Source organism: Corythoichthys intestinalis, chromosome 2 (genome assembly GCF_030265065.1).
Source record: "Corythoichthys intestinalis isolate RoL2023-P3 chromosome 2, ASM3026506v1, whole genome shotgun sequence".
NCBI lineage: Eukaryota > Metazoa > Chordata > Actinopteri > Syngnathiformes > Syngnathidae > Corythoichthys > Corythoichthys intestinalis.
In genome coordinates, this window is record NC_080396.1 from 15,036,901 (window position 1) to 15,062,259 (window position 25,359).

At 39.9% G+C, this 25,359-nt stretch overlaps 1 protein-coding gene across 1 annotated transcript in view; it reads left to right on the forward strand.

The window, feature by feature from the left end:
- The first annotated feature begins 2,144 nt into the window (after positions 1-2,144).
- Positions 2,145-25,359, forward strand: part of syn2a (synapsin IIa) — a 35,815-nt gene continuing 12,600 nt past the window's right edge. Inside the window, exons 1-5 of the mRNA XM_057829654.1 lie at positions 2,145-2,748; positions 23,140-23,197; positions 23,290-23,381; positions 23,480-23,636; positions 25,250-25,339. Coding sequence (XP_057685637.1) covers positions 2,408-2,748; positions 23,140-23,197; positions 23,290-23,381; positions 23,480-23,636; positions 25,250-25,339 — 738 coding nt within the window. The 5' untranslated portion in view covers positions 2,145-2,407. The remainder of the gene's footprint in view (positions 2,749-23,139; positions 23,198-23,289; positions 23,382-23,479; positions 23,637-25,249; positions 25,340-25,359) is intronic.

Here is a 25,359-nt window from a genome sequence, read left to right on the forward strand (position 1 = left end):
ATTTTAATTAAATCGTTTTCTAATTGTACTTAACGTCACAGACATAATATGTTACACTCATCTAGAGTCTTTAGTTTAGACTTAAGGTAGGGTTATCAAATTTATGCCGATAACGGCGGCAATTGATCTTTTAAAAAATGTGTCACGTAAAAATATTTAACGTAATTAATGCATGCGCTGCATGACCCTCTCACTCATTGTCGCGCTCAATCTGTTATGACGACGTTTTACCTATATAGAGAGATAAAAGGAAGCCCAAAATGAGTAGAGTGAAGTTTAGCAGCCTTTGGAGCCTTATATTACTTGGCTAAAGTCTTCAGTCCCTCTCCCTATAATTAGAAACATCATGGGAAGCAATGTGGGGAGGCAAGGTGGCAATTGATCATTGTCTCATCACCCTATGTTATTTCCCAATGCAGAGAAGATATAGCAATTGGTAGCACGTTGCACTTGTCATGGTTCCACTTCCCATCATGCATTTGGGATGGCCAGAGTATCATTTACTGAAAGTTCAACAAATATACTAGATGGCAATATTTAGTTACAATATACAAAGTCACAAGTCTTTCTATCTGTGGATCCCTCTCACAGAAAGAATGTTGATAATGCAAATGCCATCTTGAGGATTTATTGTCATAATAAGCAAATACAGTACTTATGTACTGTATGTTGAATGTATATATTCGTCCGAGTTTTATTCATTTTTTTCTTAATGCATTGCCAAAATGTATATGATCGGGAAAAATTATCGGGAATAATTGGAATTGAATCGGGAGCAAAAAAAAAAAAAGCAATCGGATCGGGAAATATCGGGATCGGCAGATACTCAAACTAAAACGATCGGGATCGAATCGGGAGCAAAAAAACATGATCGGAACAACCCTAAAAATGTATGTTTCACTGAAAAAAGATTTATCATTTAATGAAGGTTAAATTTTGGCAAGACAAAAGTTTTGTCGCCTACAGAAAGTAGTGTGAAAATTGAAAAAAAAATGCACTTAGAATACAAATATATGTTACATAACAAGCGAATTAAGAAGTGGTGCTGTGAGATCCAAATTGAATATCTTTTATGACTTCCGTGGGCTTAGGTAAGGATTCATACAATTTATTGATGAAGTCATCAGGAACATCAAAGAAAGCAGTCCTACCTCCCAGAGTTCATCAACATTCTTGGGTTTCGTCTTCCATGCTTCCTCTTTCATCCCACCCCAGACATGCTCAATTATGTTCATGTCTGGTGACTGGACTATCCAGTCCAGGAGGATCTTGATCTTCTTTGCTTTCAGGAACTTTGACGTAGAGATTGAAGTATGCGATGGAGCCCCATCCTGCTGCAGAATATGTCCCTTTTTATGGTTAGGAATGTAAGAGGCAGCTAAGACTTGTTGAGCATTACTTTTATAATTTTCTTAATTGTTTGTAGAAGTTAAGATTTTTCTTGATGTATTGATGTTGAAAATTTTTTCACCTAATGAGCTTGGCCTTTGTATAATCACAGAATAAAAACAGTGTCGTTTCATTTGGATAGCTGCAGTGACTGGACTTTTTAATGTAAAACTGAATCTAAAGAAAAATGTGCAATGGTTTGTCAGGCATTTATTGTGTAATCAAATGAACCAAGCAACAGATGATTCATCTTAAAAATATACAAAATCACATAATATAAGAGTAAAACAACTAAAATGGAACAAAAACATACCAGAATTTAAATTGATGCTTTTTTTTTTCCTCTGAAGAATTTCTGCTGATGAAAATCCAGGTTTAAAAAGACACTGAAACAGCAAAAATAAACTCAAGGACATTAAAGCAGATATAAAATGACATGAGCCTACATGAAGATCAATAAATTGATTAGAAGGAACAGTTACTGCAATTGTGTCTCAGTGGGCTGCTACGGCACGTGGCAGTGGCCAATTGTCCTACCAGCCATTTTAGATTTCGTGACTGAGCTTTCCACACATACACAAATGTCACGCAAGAACACAGAGATGTGTGAGACAGTCACAAAGACATATTCAATAAAGGATTACACACCTCCTCTGGAAAACCCTATAATTTCCCATAGTGGTGTCAAATTAAAAAAAAACATGCCTGATAGGCAGCATCATGTGGGGGAGGGTAGCAAAGAAGAAAAGTATGCAGTGAGTGAGAGGAGGAGTGGAGGATGAGTGGTACAGCCTCAGTATCCTTTGCAATGGCTGAGAGGGTGCAGCGTGAGGAGATTGGCTGAGGCGGGGTAAAACGTCACCACCTGCGAGGGGGAGCTCTGAGGATGCTCCAGAAGCTGGGAGGAAGCACATTCACTCTGAATTTACGCTGAGAGCTCAGACGTTGTCAGCCGTGTACTAAGAACAGGGAGTCTGCTGATAGCTTTTCCACACCTCTCCAATCTCCAGCTCTAGCCATGAATTATTTGCGACGGCGTTTGTCGGACAGTACATTTATCTCCAACCTACCAAATGGCTACATGACGGACCTCCAGAGGCCTGACCCTGCTCAGCCTGCCCCAGCTGCCACCACCACCCCAGCCAAGTCGCCTACAGCTGGGCCCATGCCTCCGGCCACTTCTCCTACTCCGGAGAAAAAACCTCAGCCGACTCAATCCACTGGAGCGGGTTTCTTCAGCTCCATCACCAATGTCGTCAAGCAGACAGCTGCTTCAGCAGGGCTAGTAGAGCAAACCTCAGTCACGACACCCAAGAAGTTCAAGATTCTCTTGATCATCGATGAACAGCAGCAAGAGTGGTAAGACAATTTCATTACTCGGTTGAGACAGAATTTTAGTCTTCTTTAGCTTGCTTTATTTGGAAGAACATCTTTATGAAGCAGTCTGCAGATGGTTTTGTGGTTGACTGCATGCTTAGGCTAATACACATATCGATTCTCATCTCACCACTAATGATATCAAGATTGAGGTGCTTGTTTCCTTTGCTATTCTTGTTGATTACTTAGATTTTTTTCTTCAAAGATGGATGCTCCACAGGTTGCATCAATGCTTACAAAGATGAAACACTGCAGTACTGACTGAGCCCCCCACCCCCCAAACACACACAGCAATGGGGTTTCCCTCCACACAGATCACATGACCTGCTCTGCACTAACATACAAAATGCACAGACTACAATGCAGCACTGACAGCAATAGTATAATATTTTGATTCTTGTGGTTAGAAAAAAAACAGCTTAAATGGACCGGTTATTATAAATGTACATTGTACCATATTTTACAGAATATTTCATTTTGTTTAACGAGAAATTACATGTTAAGTAAGTGGAATCATCTCATTCATACATAGCAATAATTTCCACCTTGAAATCTGATAACATTCAAGCTATGGTTCAAGGCAAATTATCTCTGACAAATGTTAGGATATCAGCTTGATTCAAGCTGTGTGTGCTGTATCTCTGTGCAGGGTGACCATTTGTCTTTAGCAAACATCAATCAATGTTAATAAAATCAAGAGGGATGTTGTGCATTAGCAAGCTACAGTCAGAACCAGAAATATTGGGACATAATTCTCATCTTTTTGAGTCTATGACCACTCCAATGGACTTGAAACAATAACAAACAAAATGTGCTTCAATGGCAGACTTTCAGATCTCATTTATAATTTGTTCAACAGACTATGAAGTTTGTAGCCAATTTGTTCAAAACTAATTGGACAGTGCTTCACAGTGCAACTGGATAATGACCTGAAACCATAAGCGGATATTAAGAGGGGGCCTGGACCCCCTGCCCCCCCCCCCCGGTGGCCGAAAAGTGTCATTGCATGTAATTGACTTTCCTATATATCGTATTGACCCGAATATAAGACGGTGTTTTTTGCATTGAAATAAGACTGAAAAAGAGGGGGTCTAGACGTTATACCCATTCACGACGCTAGATGGCGACAGATGTCCTTGAAGCGTTGTTCTGTCATGACTAGAGATATCCCGATCAATCGGCATCCTGATCGATCGTGTCCGATCACGTCATTTTCAAAGTATCGGAATCGGCAAAAATATATCGGCCATGCTTTTTTATATATATATTTTTTTTTTAATTAAATCATTTTCTATTTGTATCTAACGTTACAGACATAATATGTTACACTTATCCATAGCCTTTAGTTTAGGCTTAAGGTAGGGTTATCAAACTTATCCCAATAACATCCATCCATCCATTTTCCATGCCGCTTATTCCTCACGAGGGTCGCGGAGGTGCTGGAGCCTATCCCAGCTAACTTCGGGCAGTAGGCAGGGGACACCCTGAATTGGTTGCCAGCCAATCGCAGGGCACAAGGAGACACACAACCATTCACGCACACACTCACACCAGTAATTTTTTTTTTTTTTTTTAATGTATCAAGATTAAAATATTTAACGCATATAAAGCATGTGCTGCACGACCCACTCACGCATTGTCGCGCTTCATCTGTAAAGGCGCCGTTTTGCCAGTATAGAGAACTTAAAGGCAGTGTAAGATGAGTAGAGTGAATTTAGGCAGCCTTGGAGTCTTATTTTATTTGGCTACAGCCTTTCAATCCCTCTCCCTATGATTAGAAATGTCATCGGAAGCAATGTGGGGAAGTAAGGTGGCAATTGAGCTTTTTCTTACAACCTTGAATCATATCCCATCGCAGAGAAGATATATGAATTGGTAGCACTACGCACAGTCGTGGTTTCACTTGTCATGGTTCCACTTCCCATCATGCACTGGGCATGGCTAAAGTATCATTTACTGAAAGCTCAACAAATACACTAGATGGCAATATTTAGTCACAATATACAAAGTCACAAGTCTTTCTATCCGTGGATCCCTCTCACAGAAAGAATGTTAATAATGTAAATGCCATATTGAGGATTTGTTTTCATAATAAACAAATACAGTACTTATGTACTGTATGATGAATGTATATATTCGTCCAAGTTACATTCATTTTTTCTTAATGCATTGCCAAAATGTATATGATCGGGAAAAATTATCGGGAATGATTGGAATTGAATCGGGAGCAAAAAAAAGCAATCGGATCAGGAAATATCAGGATCGGCAGATACTCAAACTAAAACGATCGGGATTGGATCGGGACCAAAAAACATGATCGGAACAACCCCAGTCATGACAGATCTCAGCTACTCTGAAGTTAACCAGTTTGCATTATTTTATTGCAATGTTTTTCCTTATTCAGATTTGTTTCAAGACGACAGTTACAGTTATACTTTACTTTGATGGTTAATGCAGTTATTACAGTTTTGTTGTTTTATCACAATAGATTGGTTTATTTACATTTCAAAAACCAGAAGTCATTCATTTATGAATGTGATTGCACTTTAGTTTACATATTTTAATGTTCAGATATTAGGATTTGAATGAGGCAAAATAGCATGCTTTTTCTCTCAAATATATTGTTATAATCATTTGTTTCGGATGTACTGTAATTATTTCTGTATAAAAATTAATTTGGTGTTCAAAAAGTCTTTTTTCAAACTTGAGTCTTGAAAAAAAGGGGGTCGTCTTATAATCAGGGCCGTCTTAAATTCGTGCCAATACGGTAGATATAAAAGTTGTAAAGCAATAAAACTGCAACAAAAATGAATGAAATGAACAAAAAAACATTTTTATAGTGGGTGGAAATTATTTTTCGAGCACCTTAGACAGTCATTTGCTTTGCATACAATTAAAAAAAAAAAATATATATATATATATATATATATATATATTTATAATTTTTTGAGAAAAAATATTTTTTTAAATGATTTTTTCCCATGATTGAAAATATGTTTTTGTTGGGTTTTTTTGAAGCAACTTTTGGGGGATTTAATGATTTAGACACAAATATCCTAATCATAATATGGCCCAAACACAAAAAGCATTGCTTCAATCAAAGAAATTTTTCAATCTCAAATATTTTTTCGCATTCAAAAACAATTTTCTATGATTGAAATTTCTCTTTTTTTTTTTTTTTTTTTTTTTTTTTTTTTTTGATTGAAGTGATTTTTGTTTTTGAAAATCAATTTTTTTTTGAAGCAACTTATTTTTTGATTGAATAATAAAGACAAAAATGTCCAAGCCAAAATGTGGCCCAAACACAAATCAACATTACTTCAATCAAAAAGTTGCTTCTGTCAAAATAAACTTTGACTTCAATCCAAAAATAAATAAATAAATTAATAAAAATCAATCAAAGAAAAATAGCTTTCACATGCATTTTTTTATTTTTAGTTTTTTTTTAGTTTCACATTTATTTTTTCATTCAAACGCTTTTTTTTCTTATTGAAACAAATTTTTTTTGGTTGAAAATATATATTTTAATTGAAGCACCTTTTTTTTTGATTGAATAATAAAGACACAAATCTACTTCCATATGGGTCTGTCCAGGGGATACAATTTTTGACTGGGGTAACTACATTAGCACGACAACGGGGGGCGTACCAAATTCAATGGATGACGATCTTGGCGACAAGTATTGCCTAAGCAGCCTGATTTAGAATTCCCCTCAAGAATGATGGGGAACAAAAAATGCTCATTGTCAACTTCGTTTTGGGGTCATCAACATGTTGTGCCCCCCTGCCCCAAAAGTCAAACTCCGCCTATGCCTGAAACATACGTACTGAAGGAACCAAAGACTTTTTAAGGCGAAGAAATGCAACAACCAACCCAATCACCTGACCTGAATATGATTGATGATTCATTTGGTAAAAAGAAAACAATGTAAACTGCCCTTAAGAACAATGCACTGAAAAAGTTTACACACCCTCAGAGTTCAGATTAATATATGCAAACATTTGCCTTCAAATTACTTGAGTGGCAATTATTCAGTCACACTTAGCAATACTTTGTATTCTGGTCGTACAGCAGCAAGGTATAAAGCGCTGAACATACAGCCGCTGTTAATGCATTAGGATGATGAAATCTATTTTTATTACTTTTGCTGAGTGGCTTCTGTCCTCAGTAATGCTGGCACACTTGTGCAGGGCTTTAGGTCATTGTGCTGGTATAAAATGACACCTCCTCAGACTGCAATTGCATAGACCAGCAGCATCAACCATAAGATTCCATTCTGTGAGCTCAGGTTTTCCAAAGGGCTTTGTGCAGTGAAGTATTGTTATTCACATGCGCTTAAAAATCTTACACATAACTACCGCATTCAAATTGTACATGTAATATATGACATGCAATCCAAACTAGCTCAAGATATTGTTCATAAAAAGTACAAAACCTACCTATTGTTATTCATGTCAGCCTGTCATCAGGCTAAAACTTCAATGCAATGATGAGCTCAGAATAATCTGCAAGTCATTCCCTTTAGAAACCTGCTATAATTTTGCTCTGGTGGAAGCAGATTTTTTTCCCTCTCGTCCACTTAACATTAAACTACATGCTAAGATAAAAATCTACAAAAATAAAAAGTTACACTTGATTTTTTTTTTTTTTAATGTACACTGTTGGCTGAAATCAAGCTCAAATCAAGCTTCTTTCTCCAAGCAACATACGGTACATTCGTAATAAGAACCAATGTTGAATTGGCAAGCAGGATAGTTTCTCAGTGAAATTTCTCACTTACCAAGCGCTCCATGAATATCACGGTGAAAAATTTCAGTGTTAACTTTCAATGAACATACCAGCCTTTAAACAAGTTGCCTAATTTGATTCTCTGTATTATCAAACATACTCATAAAACCACAACACATCATGCTTTCCTTTTTTTCATGAACTAATGTTTAATTCAGTTCAAGTGAAACCGTATTGATTGCTCTGATGAATAAATAATGCAAGTAAACAGCTGCAATCGTGCGCACTCCTCTCAACTATGCATGCCGTGCAAAGGCACCCAAAACTCCATGCAGGAAGCATATGCACAATGTAGTATAGAGCCTACCCACGTACCACGTGCTCGCTGTATGGTTCCGCCCACTTGTCCGTCAAAACATAGTGTTAACCTGTTACGGCTACGTACATTTCTCCTATTTACGGCGTGTTTTTCTGCTCCTTAACATTAATAATCAAAATGGTGAAGGCGTGTGTGGCTGTTGGTTGCACTAACAGAGAAGATGGAAGGAGAGACTTGAAGTTTTACCGTATTCCGAGGGATCCAAAGAGGAGAGCTAAATGGACGGCTGCAATTCGACGTGAAAACTGGACACCAAAAAATCACCACAGACTATGTAGTAGTCATTTTATATCCGGTAAGATGCATTTAATATATATTTAGAGGGTTTTGGCCTGACAACCACAATTAAGATCATTGCTAGGCTAATCGCCGACAACATACGACGTAGTACGACATAGTTTCAAATTCAAGATGTTTGTGACTTCCCTTTCTTCCACCATCGTTATTTTTTGAATAATATTTAGCTGGTACCAAGTGAAAGAAACTGGCCTCGTCTACGGGGCTGACAAATAACCACAATTAAGATCATTGCTAGGCTAATCGCCGACAACATACACGTATGTATGTAGTGAGAGTGCTATCGCTAAACCATATAAACATTAAAAGCCTTAACTCCATTGACAAACGACATGAAATACATTAGACTTGACAGTGGATGTTAGCAATAACAAAAGATTTTGAATTGAAAATTTCGTAACTCACCTTTCCAAGCACAAGATAGATTCCTGCCGAATTTTCGTGGACGAGGACCTGTTTCACCCAACCAGCAACGAAGTATTTATAAGCCTCCAAGCTCTTGAAGTTTTTCATATTTTCGTAAGAATAGGCTGATTTAGTGTGGACAAGATAATTGTAAATATCTGCGTAGCAGATGTCAGGCAGACAGGGCGAAGACAGTGGGTCGAAAAACATCGATTTGGGCATCAAATATGGATCTGGCGACTGAAAAGAACGAAGCTTTTCCTCATAACGCCTTTTATGCAACAGATCCAGTGAGTTTGCGGCATCAGAAAGCACCGGGTCTTCCATGAAATGCATTTTAAATTCCGCCATCAATTGAAAACAATGCTAATACAGAGTCAAAATGACGGACAAGTGGGCGGAACCATACAGCGAGCACGTGGTACGTGGGTAGGCTCTATAGTGTATCACAAAAGTGAGTACACCCCTCGCATTTCTGCAGATATTTAGGTATATCTTTTCATGGAACAACTAACAAAATGACACTTTGACACAATAATAAGTAGTCTGTGTGCAGCTTATATAATACAGTTAATTTATTTTCCCCTCAAAATAACTCAAAATATAGCCATTAATATCTAAACCCCTGGCAACAAAAGTGAGTACACTGCATGGGAACTATATACAGTGCCTTGCAAAAGTATTCGGCCCCCTTGAACCTTGTAACCTTTCGCCACATTTCAGGCTTCAAACATAAAGATATAAAATTTTAATTTTTTGTCAAGAATCAACAACAAGTGGGACACAATCGTGAAGTGGAACAAAATTTATTGGATAATTTAAACTTTTTTAACAAATAAAAAACTGAAAAGTGGGGCGTGCAATATTCTTGCGTTAATACTTTGTAGCGCCACCTTTTGCTCCAATTACAGCTGCAAGTCGCTTGGGGTATGTTTCTATCAGTTTTGCACATCGAGAGACTGACATTCTTGCCCATTCTTCCTTGCAAAACAGCTCGAGCTCAGTGAGGTTGGATGGAGAGTGTTTGTGAACAGCAGTCTTCAGCTCTTTCCACAGATTCTCGATTGGATTCAGGTCTGGACTTTGACTTGGCCATTCTAACACCTGAATACGTTTATTTTTGAACCATTCCATTGTAGATTTGGCCTTATGTTTTGGATCATTGTCCTGTTGGAAGATAAATCTCCGTCCCAGTCTCAGGTCTTGTGCAGATACCAACAGGTTTTCTTCCAGAATGTTCCTGTATTTGGCTGCATCCATCTTCCCGTCAATTTTAACCATCTTCCCTGTCCCTGCTGAAGAAAAGCAGGCCCAAACCATGATGCTGCCACCACCATGTTTGACAGTGGGGATGGTGTGTTCAGGGTGATGAGCTGTGTTGCTTTTACGCCAAACATATCGTTTTGCATTGTGGCCAAAAAGTTCAATTTTGGTTTCATCTGACCAGAGCACCTTCTTCCACATGTTTGGTGTGTCTCCCAGGTGGCTTGTGGCAAACTTTAAACGAGACTTTTTATGGATATCTTTGAGAAATGGCTTTCTTCTTGCCACTCTTCCATAAAGGCCAGATTTGTGCAGTGTACGACTGATTGTTGTCCTATGGACAGACTCTCCCACTTCAGCTGTAGATCTCTGCAGTTCATCCAGAGTGATCATGGGCCTCTTGGCTGCATCTCTGATCAGTTTTCTCCTTGTTTGAGAAGAAAGTTTGGAAGGACGGCCGGGTCTTGGTAGATTTGCAGTGGTCTGATGCTCCTTCCATTTCAATATGATGGCTTGCACAGTGCTCCTTGAGATGTTTAAAGCTTGGGAAATCTTTTTGTATCCAAATCCGGCTTTAAACTTCTCCACAACAGTATCAAGGACCTGCCTGGTGTGTTCCTTGGTTTTCATAATGCTCTCTGCACTTTAAACAGAACCCTGAGACTATCACAGAGCAGGTACATTTATACGGAGACTTGATTACACACAGGTGGATTCTATTTATCATCATCGGTCATTTAGGACAACATTGGATCATTCAGAGATCCTCACTGAACTTCTGGAGTGAGTTTGCTGCACTGAAAGTAAAGGGGCCGAATAATATTGCACGCCCCACTTTTCAGTTTTTTATTTGTTAAAAAAGTTTAAATTATCCAATAAATGTTGTTCCACTTCACGATTGTGTCCCACTTGTTGTTGATTCTTGACAAAAAAATTAAATTTCATATCTTTATGTTTGGAGCCTGAAATGTGGCGAAAGGTTGCAAGATTCAAGGGGGCCGAATACTTTTGCAAGGCACTGTATCTACCTAATAACTATCGCTTAATTGTATTTTTTTTTTTTTTTTGTTACTGTCACATTTCCCCCCAATATTTTAAATGAGAAATAATCGATCCAAATAAAGAAAAATTGGAAGAAAAAAAAACATTTAGAAGGGTAAATATATGAAAATGAAAATCGCGACCACTCCTTGATGTCTGCGATTTTTGCAGTGCGGCCCCTGTTATATTACCATGTTTCACCCATAGACTCCCCCCAAAATCCGGCTGTGGCCATTCACTGCTGTGTCTTGACACTCGGTGATACATGCTACATGGAGTATTTTGATTGAAAAAAGATAAGTACGCAATAATATCACGTTAAAATCATGGCATCTGTAATTATGCTCTCGCGTGCTCTCACCTCCAGTTAGGGTTATGCTGTTTAAAAAACGCCTTCCTGTTCAAAATTTTTCTTCCCCCAGAAAATTGAGATTTTAAGCTTTCCAATGATGTATTATACATGCATATTGGACAATTTTGAAGTTTGGCCAAATTGGGGGTCTCTGAGCGGAACTTCAAGTCACCTGAGTGTTTTCTGCCATATACGTATACCAAAGTAAGAAGGTCCAAATAATTTGGATGTTTGACTGACCTCTAAAATGGATTTTCTTTTTTTTTTTTCCTTTTTAAAATTGTCATTGCTATAGCCCAGAATAGTCCAATTTATACTTAAGATCAGAGGGGAAAAATTACAATTGACTAACCATTTACCGTATTTATCTGTTTGAGCGGGGCATGTGCGTTAATTGTGTCAAATATTCTAACGTGATTAATTTAAAAAATTAATTACCGCCCGTTAATACGATAATTTTGACAGCCCCAATATATATGTATACATATATATATATATATATGCCCTGCGATTGGCTGGCAACCAGTTCAGGGTGTCCCCTGCCTACTGCCCGTAGTTAGTTGGGATAGGCTCCAGCACCTCCGCAACCCTCGTGAGGAAAAAGCGGCATGGAAAATGAATGAATATATATACATATATATATATATATATATATATTAGTGATGCACGATAATACATTTTTCAACCGATACCGATAACCGATAATTTCCTCCTCATTCCAACCGATAACCGATAATGTCTAAAGTCAAAATCTCTTTATTTTTCACAATAGTAGTGCGTTGGTTTCCAGTTAGGAAAAAAAGAAAAATACAAAGTGGGATGAGAAATGGGACTTACATCCAACACACATACAATAGAAAATGATAATAAAAATAGGAGAAAAAAATAATAATAATAATGATAACCGAAATAAACCAAAAATAAACCATGAAATTAATCCCTGTCACTGCCAGTGAGTTTCATGACCATTGCACATTGAGTTTTAGTAATTGTTTTGGATAGTAAGTATCAATACAATAAAGATATGTCAGATTATGGAATGCCAAGGGCTTAAAAGGACTAACACATGTTTAAAAAATGTCCCCAGGCACGTAGAAATCTCCCATTAGAATAATAGAGAGAGTATCTGATCTTTTCAATTTTCAAACATGTCATTAAGGCCGTCAGCCATTCAGTGTGTGTGGGAGGGAGGGGGTCCACCCACCTGAGGAGGACAGACCTACGGGCCAGGAGGGAAGCAAAGGCTAGAGTACGGCGCTGATCAGCAGACAGTCGAGAGTCCTCTGTAACTCCGAATAAACCAATAAGAGGGTTCGGTTCCACCCTCACTGTTAAGATCTGTGAGAGGGAATGAAAAACCTCTGTCCAGAATTTGCTGAGTTTAGTACAGGTCCAAAACATATGAAAGAGTGAGCCATCTGAGATGTTGCATTTGGAACAGAGTGGGCTGATGTCAGGGTAAAAAGTGGCCAGTTTGGTTTTGGAGATGTGAACTCTGTGGACCACTTTGAATTGGATTAGATTATGGCGAGCGCACAGAGATGAGGAATTGACTCGTTTTAAGATAGATAACCATGTTTCCTCAGAGAAGGGGGTACCAAGGTCCTCCTCCCATTCCGCCCTGACTCTATCCATAGATGCAGACTTCAGAGCCAACATCGCGCTGTAAAACACAGAGATAGGCCTCTTCTGGTTTGGTTTTGAGGAAAGAACCATGTCAACAATAGTCCTGTCGGAGTTTAGCGTGGCGGGCAGATTACAAAGTATAAAATGTCGAATTTGCAGATAACGGAAGAAATTTGACTGTGGAAGTGCAAACTTGTTACGTAATTGTTGAAATGATGCCAAATTATCATCAATAAATAAATCTCTGAAGTGTTCTATTCCCCTCTGACTCCACTCTTTGAAGGCGGGGTCATTGAGTGAAGGTTTGAAGAAATGATTACGTAATATTGGGCTTGATGGTGAGAAGTCATGTAAAATGAAAAACTTTCGGAACTGAGACCAGATCCTCACTGAGTGTTTAACCACTGGGTTCTTTAAAGATCTGGTTGAGAGTGGAAGAGAGGAGCCCATCAATGCAGCCAAGGATACATCATCCTCTGATCTCAACTCCATTGCCACCCAGTCAGGAGGATCTGGACGACAATGAAAGTGAGACCAGAATGTAAGACACCGCAGGTTGGCCGCCCAATAATAAAAACGGAAATTAGGCAAAGCCAAGCCACCGGCAGCACTCGTCTTTTGTAAGTGGGTTTTATTAAGACGAGCCCTTTTTCCTTTCCAAATATAAGATGAGATAATCGAGTCAAGATGATCGAAAAAGGTTTTGGGAATAAAAATTGGTAGCGCCTGAAATAAGTACAAGAATTTTGGTAAAATTGTCATTTTAATCGAATTTATTCGCCCAATGAGAGACATGGAGAGTGGTGACCATTGTGTGAGTGTTTGTTTGGTTTGATTTATTAGGTTTAAAAAGTTCTCTTTAAAAAGGTCTTTGTGCTTCCGGGTCATCGTGATGCCTAAATAAGACACTTTGTGAGTTTCAATTTTAAATGGTAAATGGTGTTGAAAGTTGGTAAAGTCTGAAGCAGACATAATATTGCCAATTGGAAACAGCTCACTTTTTTCAAAGTTAATTTTATACCCTGATAGTTGACTGAAGTTATTAAGTAGTGATAGAGCCGAATGGAGAGAAGTAATCGGGTTTGAGACAAGGAGCATAAGGTCGTCCGCATAAATCGAGGTCTTATGTTCAATGCCGCCTCTCCATATACCCGTAATGTCATCCCGGCTACGGATGGCGATTGCAAGAGGTTCGATAACCAGGTCGAATAGCATGGGGCTGAGAGGACACCCCTGGCGAGTACCCCGATGCAGTCTGAAAGGATTAGACAGCTGGGAGTTGGTTCGGATAGAGGCTGTAGGATGAGAGTAAAGCAATTTAATCCACGCAATGAAATTTGACCCAAAACCAAATTTCTCCAGCACTGCCCACAGGTAGACCCACTCCACGCGATCGAATGCTTTTTCAGCATCAATGGAAACTATACACTCAGGGATGTCATCAGGAGTAGAATAGATAATGTTTAATAGTCGGCGTACATTAAAGAACGAGTGCCTACCTTTTATAAAACCGGTTTGGTCCTCAGATATGATAGCTGGGAGGATGGTTTCTAGTCTGCGAGCGAGAACTTTAGCTAGAATTTTTGCATCGGTGTTAATAAGAGAGATGGGCCTATACGAGGCGCAATGCGTGTGATCTTTGCCTGTTTTGGGGATAAGGGTAATATAGGCTTCAGAAAATGATTTAGGAAGGGAACCTTGCCAAAATGATTCGCAGAGCACAGAATAAAGTTGTGGAGTCAAAAGTAAAGAGAACTTTTTAAAGAACTCAGCTGGAAAACCATCGGGGCCTGGACTGCTGCCTGACTGCATTGAAAAAATAGCTGAGGCTATTTCATCCTGTGTTATAGGCTCATCCAGTCTCTTACCATGGTCTGGTTGGAGTTTGGGAACATTGAGACTGCTTAGAAAGTTGCAAATGTCATTAGGATCGGGTGGAGATTCTGAGGAGTAGAGGTTTGAATAAAAATCCCTGAAAGCATCATTAATTTGAGTGTGGTCCGTGGTAATTTCACCATTTTGTGCATGAATTTTAGTTATGTTTTGTTTCGCAGAAGAACCCCTCAGCTGGTTTGCAAGCAGTTTGTCGGCCTTGTCTCCGTGGGCATAGAATGTGGCTTTATTTTTGAGGAGCAAATGTTCGACTGAATGGGTAGTAAGAAGGTCAAATTTAGTTTGGAGCTCTAATCGTTCTTTATAAAGATTTTGATTTTTAGTTTGCGCATACTGTTTGTCAATTTCCCCAATTTGATGAGCCAGACCCGAACGCTCTTTGTTACCTTTACTTTTCATTTGAGCTGTGTAAGATATAATTTGTCCCCTAAGGTAGGCCTTAAGGGCATCCCATACAATCAGACTAGAGACCTCGGGGGATATGTTAGTCGATAAGAAAAAGGTTATTTCATTTTTTATGAACTCCACAAATTTGTCATCTGACAGAAGAGTGGAGTTGAAGCGCCACTGTCTGCTCCTCCGGGGGAGATTTGGGAGGGAGATGGCCATGGAAACAGGCGCGTGGTCTGAAATGACAATACTATGGTAATCACAGGAGCGGATAAGGGGCAGGAGACCATGGTCAAGTAAAAAATAGTCTATGCGTGAATATGTATGGTGGACATGTGAAAAGAAGGAGTATTCTTTTTCCTGGGGATGTAAAGAGCGCCACACATCGCAAACACCATATTGCATGAGGAAGGCCTGAATGAGAACGGCTGATTTACTCGGCATGCCGGGGTTGGTGGAAGACCGGTCTAAGAGTGGATCCAGCCAGCAGTTCAAATCACCTCCAAAGACAAGAGAGTATGTATTAAGGTCTGGGAGTAATGAAAATAGGCGCTCAAAAAAGCTTGGTTCATCCATATTGGGGGCATAAACATTAACGAGGACCACCATTGTGTTGTGTAATTTCCCAGTCACAATAACATATCGGCCAAATTTATCAGAGGTCACATTATGAGGCTCAAAGGTAATATTTGGAGAGATTAAGATCGAAACTCCTCTGGCCTTGGCCTGAAAGGAGGAGTGGAACGCCCCTCCCCCCCAACCCGTCAGGAGACGCCTGCTGTCTGAGGTGCGAATGTGTGTTTCTTGCAGAAAAGCAATATCTGCTTTAAGCTGTCTTAAATGTGAAAAAATCTTTCTCCTCTTCACTGGGTGGTTCAAGCCCCTGACATTCCAACTGACAAAATTCAAACAACTATCCACAAGCATTTAGAGAAAGTGAAGAGTGTGAAATTAACTAAATGGCCGGTCAAAGAAAAATAGATATATACGTGTACATTTGATTCCCTAGCTGTTGGCAGTGACCACCCCCCCACCCCACCCAAGAAAGCTGCCAAAAAGAAAAGCAGCAAGCTCTTAAACCCAAACATCTAACTAAATCTTCCTGTCCCAACTAAGTTGCTCCTCCGGTATCGAGCATTATAATAGTAAAAGTCAAACATCCCCATAGACAACATTGAAACAAAGATCAGTCCCGAAAGACTTGTCAGATTCTATTTAAATTAGATTCAATCGACTTGAATTGAATTTGGGACCAGTAAAAAAAAAAAAAAAAAAAAAAAAAAAGAAAAAAAGGGTTGAGTATAAAGCAGTACATACTGACATGTCAGTAGTCTTAAAGTTTCAAATGTGCTGGCTCCACTATAACTGTCACTCAGACTACAAATATACAAAGGAAAAAAAACATGTATGGCGCACGTACCCACACAAACGATTAGATTATTATAATATATATATATATATTTTTTTTTTTCCCCTTTTCTCTTTCTTTCCTTTTTTCTTTCCCTTTAAAATATTTATTTATTTATTTATTTATTTTAATAGAGCAGTTACGATAAGCGCGTTCCCTGCGTGTTCTGCATGGCTCAGTCGCGCTGCTATAGTAAAGTAGCTGATTACAGTAAATTTGTAAACTAACCAGCATGTCGGTACTCCGTGGCCATCTGGAACTACGGCAGAGTTACCTCTCATCCAGTCAGGTTGAAAGTGTGTTATGAAGTTATGAACGTGATTTGGGAAGGGTGTCGATGTACTTCTGTGCCTCTTCCACTGAGCTGATCCATTTCTTGACTCCCCTGGCCAGCGTGAGCCGCAGCCGGGCTGGGTATAGCAGCGCGGGTTTCAGACCCCGCTTGTACAGCTCCGCCATGACGTCTCGGTATTCCACGCGCTTGCTGGCCACCTCGGGACTGTAATCCTCCACCACTCGGATCGCGTGGCCGCGATAGTTGAGCATCCCTCTCCGACGCGACTCCCTGATGAGTAGGTCCTTGGTCTGGTAGCGGTGGAGGCGTACGATTACCGGTCGCGGCCGCTGTCCGGGAGCCGGTTTAGCCGCCAGGGTTCGGTGGGCTCTGTCGATGTCCGGCTTGGAAGGCAGCGTCTCGGAGCCGAAAACCTCCATCAGTAGGTCCGCGAAGAACTCGGAGGGTCGGCCGCTCTCGGTGGACTCAGGGATCCCCAGAATACGAATGTTCTGCCTGCGGCTTCGTCCCTCCAAGTCAGTCACTTTGGCTTTTAACTTGGCGTTGTCGATGGTCAGCGCGGCGCACCTTTCCTCCAGGTCGCTAACTCGCTGGCTCAGGTCGTCCGCGGCGAGTTCCAATGAGGACACGCGCTGGTCGTGGTCATCCACAGTCTGTCTCAGCGTGTCCAGCTTTGAGTCCAGTTGACTGAAAGAACTTTTGAACTCAGCCGCGATTTCCTCGCGGTGGTTTTCGAGTAGCGTCGAGATCGCATCAAGTGTTAAGCTAGGGTTAGCTTCTTCTTTCTTGCTCGACTTACTGCCTTTAGAAGCCATTAGGAGAATTGGTTTTACCTTTAGAGCGTTATCAACCAAATAGACGAGTGATTTAAGTTGGGCGATGTTGTTGATAAAGCGATAAATTAACCGGCGAGCACGTGCCGTGCAGCTACTCCATCTGTCTCCGGAACCGGAAGAATCGATAACCGATAATGTCAAGCCGATAATTCAATTAAAAGATTTCTGTAAAATTTTAAAGTATACACAAAAGAAAATATTACTGTGCAAAAATATAATTTATTGCTCTTTTTTTTCAACATAAAATATGAACATGTCGTCAATTCAAACATCTAAATAATGATAGACTGTCTGACATTGTGTAATGGTAAACTTTTGGCAACATTACTTAAAGAGTAAATACCTAAGTTGCACAAAAATGCCTTTAAAAGTAAGCCATTCCTAACGTATAAAACATTAATACACTGCAAAACACACCTCCTTAAAACTAGTCAGTTTTAAGTGTAAATCAATTATCTGCCATCGCTTCAGGTGTATTTCTCTCAGATTTCTTGGAAGAAAAATAGTTAGCTGAAAATAATCTTAACAGCCTTGTTTTAAGCAATACATTATTATACTTAATCCAAAAAACAAAACAAAAAAAAACTTGGAAGAAGGAAAGATTTTGAATAATAAAAAAGAATTTGATTATCTACTGTGACTGTAATTGATCAGAGAAATACGTTAAATAATTTGAAAAGTGATTGCTAATGTTATATGCTTTGTTGCACACTGTGAAAATGATTAACTCAAAAGAGCGAGATGTCATGTACCCATTCTGCAGCGCTTTGTTTACATTTGCGGCTTTCACGACATTTGCTTTACAGCAGCTAAACTGATACACGGCAGTCCTATTTGGACGGAGTTGGAGCTCGCATCCGCGTGCGTGTTGTTTTGTGCCTGAGTTTTGTTAAGCCGAAAATAAAGGCAGCGTTACAAAGTCATCTGACCGCTCGTCATTTTACATACTGAATGCATTATTGACTGGCTGACTTCGTTTTCTCCATGTTTAAATTATCATCTAACCACTGTGCCGTCATGATAAGCTTGCTTACTGGACATCACATTTTCATGAAGAATGGTGGTCGTATAAACTGCATTATTTTTTTTAATCCAGGGCTTAGGTTCTCGGGTCATTTAAGGTGAAAAAAAAAAAAACGTGTCTCGTCTCGGCGGCAGCTAAATTCGGACCGGATAATCCACCCGCCCCAGCCGGTTCGCCGCGGCATATTCGGGTCCTGGCTCTGCTCGCACGCTGTGGGGGGACGCTTGAGAAACCGGAGTGTTCGCCGGAGGTCCCGAAGCCGGGCTCGGCCCGCCCCGCCTTCGGCGAGCCGGCGGTCACCTGCCGAACCGGCCAGAGCGGCGGGCTCCGTCGGAAGACGGCTACTTGCCGACTATCGGTCTCCAGCCGTGCAGGTGTTTAGCCTTAGATGCGAATTTATCACCCGCCTTGGGCTGCATTCCCAAACAGCCCGACTCTGTATCGTCACAAGCCCTGTAGTTTTAACTTAGTTAGTGTTTACAATAGCTTTAGCATTCCCGCTAGCGGGAGCCTCGTATTCGTTCCAAAAATCTTTGTGATGCAGTTTTAAATGGCTGTTGGGTTAGTGGTTTTGAATGAGGACGCTTTCTTTCTGCCTCGTGGAACTTCTACGGTATATGTTTCGCAGATGCAGAGAGCGTCGTTTTTTTAGTAACAGCCGCCATAATATTCAAATACTTCTTGTCGTGTAACTCCACCTCCTCAACCCCTCCTCCCTCGGGGGCTTCAGCGAGGGGAGGGGTTGAGGAGGCGGCGTGCTGAATTCTTCGGTTGCGCACATTTGGAGGCTAAATCAAGTATATAATTATCGGATTGCATTATCGGTAGAATTTTTTAATATCTGGATTATCTGTGTGACGTCATAATTGCCATTATCGGCCGATAATTATCGGTGACCGCTATTATCGTGTATCTTTAATGTGTATATATATATATATATATATATATATATATATATATATATGTATATATACAGTGCCTTGCAAAAGTATTCGGCCCCCTTGAATCTTGCAACCTTTCGCCACATTTCAGGCTTCAAACATAAAGATATGAAATTTAATTTTTTTGTCAAGAATCAACAACAAGTGGGACACAATCGTGAAGTGGAACAACATTTATTGGATAATTTAAACTTTTTTAACAAATAAAAAACTGAAAAGTGGGGCATGCAATATTATTCGGCCCCTTTACTTTCAGTGCAGCAAACTCACTCCAGAAGTTCAGTGAGGATCTCTCAATGATCCAATGTTGTCCTAAATGACCGATGATGATAAACAGAATCCACCTGTGTGTAATCAAGTCTCCGTATAAATGCACCTGCTCTGTGATAGTCTCAGGGTTCTGTTTAAAGTGCAGAGAGCATTATGAAAACGAAGGAACACACCAGGCAGGTCCGAGATACTGTTGTGGAGAAGTTTAAAGCCGGATTTGGATACAAAAAGATTTCCCAAGCTTTTAACATCTCAAGGAGCACTGTGCAAGCCATCATATTGAAATGGAAGGAGCATCAGACCACTGCAAATCTACCAAGACCCGGCCGTCCTTCCAAACCTTCTTCTCAAACAAGGAGAAAACTGATCAGAGATGCAGCCAAGAGGCCCATGATCACTCTGGATGAACTGCAGAGATCTACAGCTGAGGTGGGAGAGTCTGTCCATAGGACAACAATCAGTCGTGCACTGCACAAATCTGGCCTTTATGAAAGAGTGGCAAGAAGAAAGCCATTTCTCAAAGATATCCATAAAAAGTCTCCTTTAAAGTTTGCCACAAGCCACCTGGGAGACACACCAAACATGTGGAAGAAGGTGCTCTGGTCAGATGAAACCAAAATTGAACTTTTTGGCCACAATGCAAAAACGATATGTTTGGTGTAAAAGCAACACAGCTCATCACCCTGAACACACCATCCCCACTGTCAAACATGGTGGTGGCAGCATCATGGTTTGGGCCTGCTTTTCTTCAGCAGGGACAGGGAAGATGGTTAAAATTGACGGGAAGATGGATGCAGCCAAATACAGGAACATACTGGAAGAAAACCTGTTGGTATCTGCACAAGACCTGAGACTGGGACGGAGGTTTATCTTCCAACAGGACAATGATCCAAAACATAAAGCCAAATCTACAATGGAATGGTTCAAAAATAAACGTATCCAGGTGTTAGAATGGCCAAGTCAAAGTCCAGACCTGAATCCAATCAAGAATCTGTGGAAAGAGCTGAAGACTGCTGTTCACAAACACTCTCCATCCAACCTCACTGAGCTCGAGCTGTTTTGCAAGGAAGAATGGGCAAGAATGTCAGTCTCTCGATGTGTAAAACTGATAGAAACATACCCCAAGCGACTTGCAGCTGTAATTGGAGCAAAAGGTGGCGCTACAAAGTATTAACGCAAGGGGGCCGAATAATATTGCACGCCCCACTTTTCAGTTTTTTATTTGTTAAAAAAGTTTAAATTATCCAATAAATTTTGTTCCACTTCACGATTGTGTCCCACTTGTTGTTGATTCTTGACAAAAAATTAAAATTTTATATCTTTATGTTTGAAGCCTGAAATGTGGCGAAAGGTTGCAAGGTTCAAGGGGGCCGAATACTTTTGCAAGGCACTGTATATATATATATATATATATATATATATATATATATATATATATATATATATATTTGGGCTGTCAAACAATTAAAATTTTTAATCGAGTTAATTACAGCTTAAGAATGAATTAATCGTAATTAATCGCAATTAAAACCATCAATAAAATATGCAATATTTTTCTGTAAATTATTGTTGGAATGAAAAGATAAGCCACAAGACAGATATATACATTCAACATACGGTACATAAGTACTGTATTTGTTTATTATAACAATAAATCAACAAGATGGCATTAACATTATTAAGATTCTCTTAAAGTGATCCATGGATAGAAAAACTTGTGGTTCTTAAAAGATAAATGTTAGTACAAGTTATAGAAATTTTATATTAAAACTTAATGTTTTCGTTTTATTAAAATTTGTAAAATTTTCAATAAAAAAATAAACTAGTAGCTGCCATTGTTGATGTCATTACACCATGCTCACTCCCCAAACCCATAAAATCATTTGGACCCAAGCGCCAGCAGAGGGCACCAAACAACAAAAAACAAGTAACAAGTAACAAGCGGACATTACACTGCTGTCATTTTAATCTGAGCGGGGCATGTGCGTTAATTGCGTCAAATATTTTAACGTGATTAATTTTAAAAATTAATTACCGCCCGTTAACGCGATAATTTTGACAGCCCTAGTTAAAAGGTCTGTGCTTGATCGGTATGAACAAAAAACAGGACCCACAGTGGCCCTCGAGGACCGGTTTTGAGACCCCTGCTCTAAATTGTCCCTTAGTATGCATGTGTGCGTGAATGGTTGTTCGTCTCCTTTTGCCCTGCAATTTGCTGGCAACTGATTAAGGGTGTACCCCGCCTACTGCTCAGAGTTAGCTGGCAAAGGCTCCAGCACTCCCACAACCCTTGTGAAGATAAGCGGCTAGCAGAATGAATGAACGAACCAACGAAATAATGACCATTTAGGCCTACTGCAATATTACAGACACAAAAGTCACACACAAATACACACGGTCCCAGGCTTCAACTGGGACCGTGTGCTTTGGTCAGATGAGACCAAGATTGAGCTTTTTGGCAACAAACACTCTAAGTGGATCTGGCGTGCCACAAAAGATGCGCATGCTGAAAAGCACCTCATACCCACTGTGAAGTATGAGGGGTGGGTCAGTGATGCTGTGGGGCTGTTTCGCTTCCAAAGGCCCTGGGAACCTTGTTTGGGTGCATGGCATCATGAATGCTTTGAAATACCAGGACATTTAAATCAAAATCTGTTGCCCTCTGCCCGAAAGCTGAAGATGGGTCGTCACTGGGTCTTTCAGCAAGACAATCACCCTAAACATATGGCCAAATCTACACAGAAATGGTTCACCAGACACAAAATCAAGCTCCTCCCAAGGCCATCTCAGTCCCCAGACCTTGTTTTGTTGGCAAAAGGGGGTTGTACAAAGTATTAACACCAGGGGTGCTAATAATTGTGACACACATTATTTGATGTCAAATATTTTTTTCTTATGTGGGATTTTTTCCCCACTGAATGAATGCACTTGTATTGAAGGTTGGATTTTCTCTTTTTTTTTCCATTAAGGACCCATATTATTTGAATTAAAAAAAAAGTATTAGAAGCTAAAAAACACGTCTTTTTCAGGGGTGCCAATAATTATGGAGGGCACTGTATATGGTTTAATTTATTGAACGTTGCATATGAGCCCGTGAAATTCAATTTTTTTGTGCTGCTAGAAATGGGTTGTTAAAATTATTAACGTTGTAATCTCGGTTGTCGATGGTATAGCTAAAGACTTGCTTACATTAACTTGATGTTTTTCTCATCTGTTTCCACTCAGGACAAAGTTATTCCGGGGGAAGAAAATATATGGAGATTATGACATCAAAGTGGAACAGGTCAGTTTACGTAAATCCATTTTAAGGGTTTTAGTATTTAAAATATTGAGAAGTGGTCTTCATTCATCAGTGCAATTATTTTAACTCTTCAGGCAGAGTTCAGTGAGATCAACGTCATGGCCCAGGCCAATGGAACAAGCAGTGTTACGATGCAGGTTTACAGAAATGGCACAAAAGTTGTCAGGTAAGGGATTTAAGTACAGATATCTAAATACAGAGCTGATGACCTTATTTTGTTAGTGTTGACTAATTGTCCTCACAATCTTCTTCCTCGTTTTCCAGGTCATTCAAGCCAGACTTTGTGCTTATCCGCCAGCATGCTTTCAGTATGACCCAGAATGAAGATTTCCGTAACCTTATAATCGGTCTGCAGTACGGAGGTGTTCCGAGCATTAACTCGTTGGAGTCCATCTACAACCTCTGTGACAAGCCCTGGGCGGTAAGGCCCACAGCACTGAGGCATGACATACACTGCTGGCCAAAAGTATTGGCACGCCTGCAATTCTGTCAGATAATGCTCGATTTCTCTCAGAAAAGGATTGCAATTACAAATGCTTTAGTAGTAACATCTTCATTTATTTTGCTTGCAATGAAAAAACACAAAAGAGAATGAAAAAGAAAATGAAATCAATGTCATTTTACACAAAATTCCAACAATGGGCTGGACAGAAGTATTGGCACCATCAGCTTAATACTTGGTAGCACAACCTTTTGACAAAATAACTGCAAACAACCACTTCCGGTATCCATTAATGAGTTTCTTACAATGCTCTGCTGAAATTTTAGACTATTCTTCTGTAGCCAACTGCTCCAGGTCTCTGAGATTTTTCTCAAACCATTTTCTAGTGTTTTTTTAAGTGTGTTTTGGGTCATTGTCCTGCTGGAAGACCCTTGACCTCAGAGGGAGACCCAGCTTTCTCACACTGGGGCGCAAATGCTGCAAAATTTGTTGGTAGTCTTCAGACTTCATCATGCCAAGCACACAGTCAAGCAGTCCAGTGCCAGAGGCAGCAAAGCAACCCCAAAACATCAGGGAAACACCGCCATGTCTGACTGTGGGGACCGTGTTCTTTTCTTTGAAGGCCTCGTTTTTTTCCCCCGTAAACTCTATGTTGATGCCTTTTCCCCAAAAGCTCTACTTTTGTCTCATCTGACCAGAGAACATTCCTCCAAAACATTTTTGGCTTTCTCAGGTAAGTTTTGCCTGTTTTTTTTATGTCTCTGGGTCAGAAGTGGGGTCTTCCTGGGTGTCCTACCATAGAGGCCCTTTTCATTCAGACACCGATGGATCGTACGGGTTGACACTGCTGTACCCTCAGACTACAGGACAGCTTGAACTTGTTTGGATGTTAGTCGAGGTTCTTTATTCACCATCCGCATAATCTTTCGTTGAAATCTCTCGTCAAATGTTCTTTTTCGTCCACATCTAAGGAGGTTAGCCACAGTGCCATGGGCTTTACACTTATTAATGACACTGCGCACGGTAGACACAGGAATGTTTTTTGGAGATAGACTTGTAGCCTTGAGATTGCCCATGCTTCCTCAAAATTTTGCTTCTCAAGTCCTCAGACAGTTCTTAGGTCTTCTTTCTTTTCTCCATGCTCAATGTGGTACACACATGGACACAGGACAGAGGTTGAGTTAACTTTAATCCATTTTAACTGGCTGCACGTGTGATTTAGTTATTACCACCACCTGTTATGTGCCACAGGTAAGTAACAGGTGATCTTAATTACACAAATTAGAGAAGCATCAAATGGTTTTTCAAAGGGTGCCAATACTTTTGTTCAGCCCATTTTTGGAGTTTTGTGTAAAATGATAATGATTTTTTTTTTTTTTTTTTTTTTATTCCATTCGCTTTTGTGTTTTTTAATTGCAAGCAAAATGAATTATGATATTACTACGAAAGCATTTGTCATTGCAATCATTTTCTGGGAGAAATTGAGCCAGCAGTGTAACTATAGATGAGAGCAGCAGTAACATCATGATGTTCTTTGCTGTCCTTTATCTCATTTTAAATACTAATCCAATCTAACTTCTCTGCGCGTCTAGTTTGCCCAACTTATCAACACCTTTAGGAGGCTGGGCGCTGATAAGTTTCCACTGATTGAGCAGACTTTTTATCCAAACTACAAGGAGATGGTGAGATGAGCATTCAACAT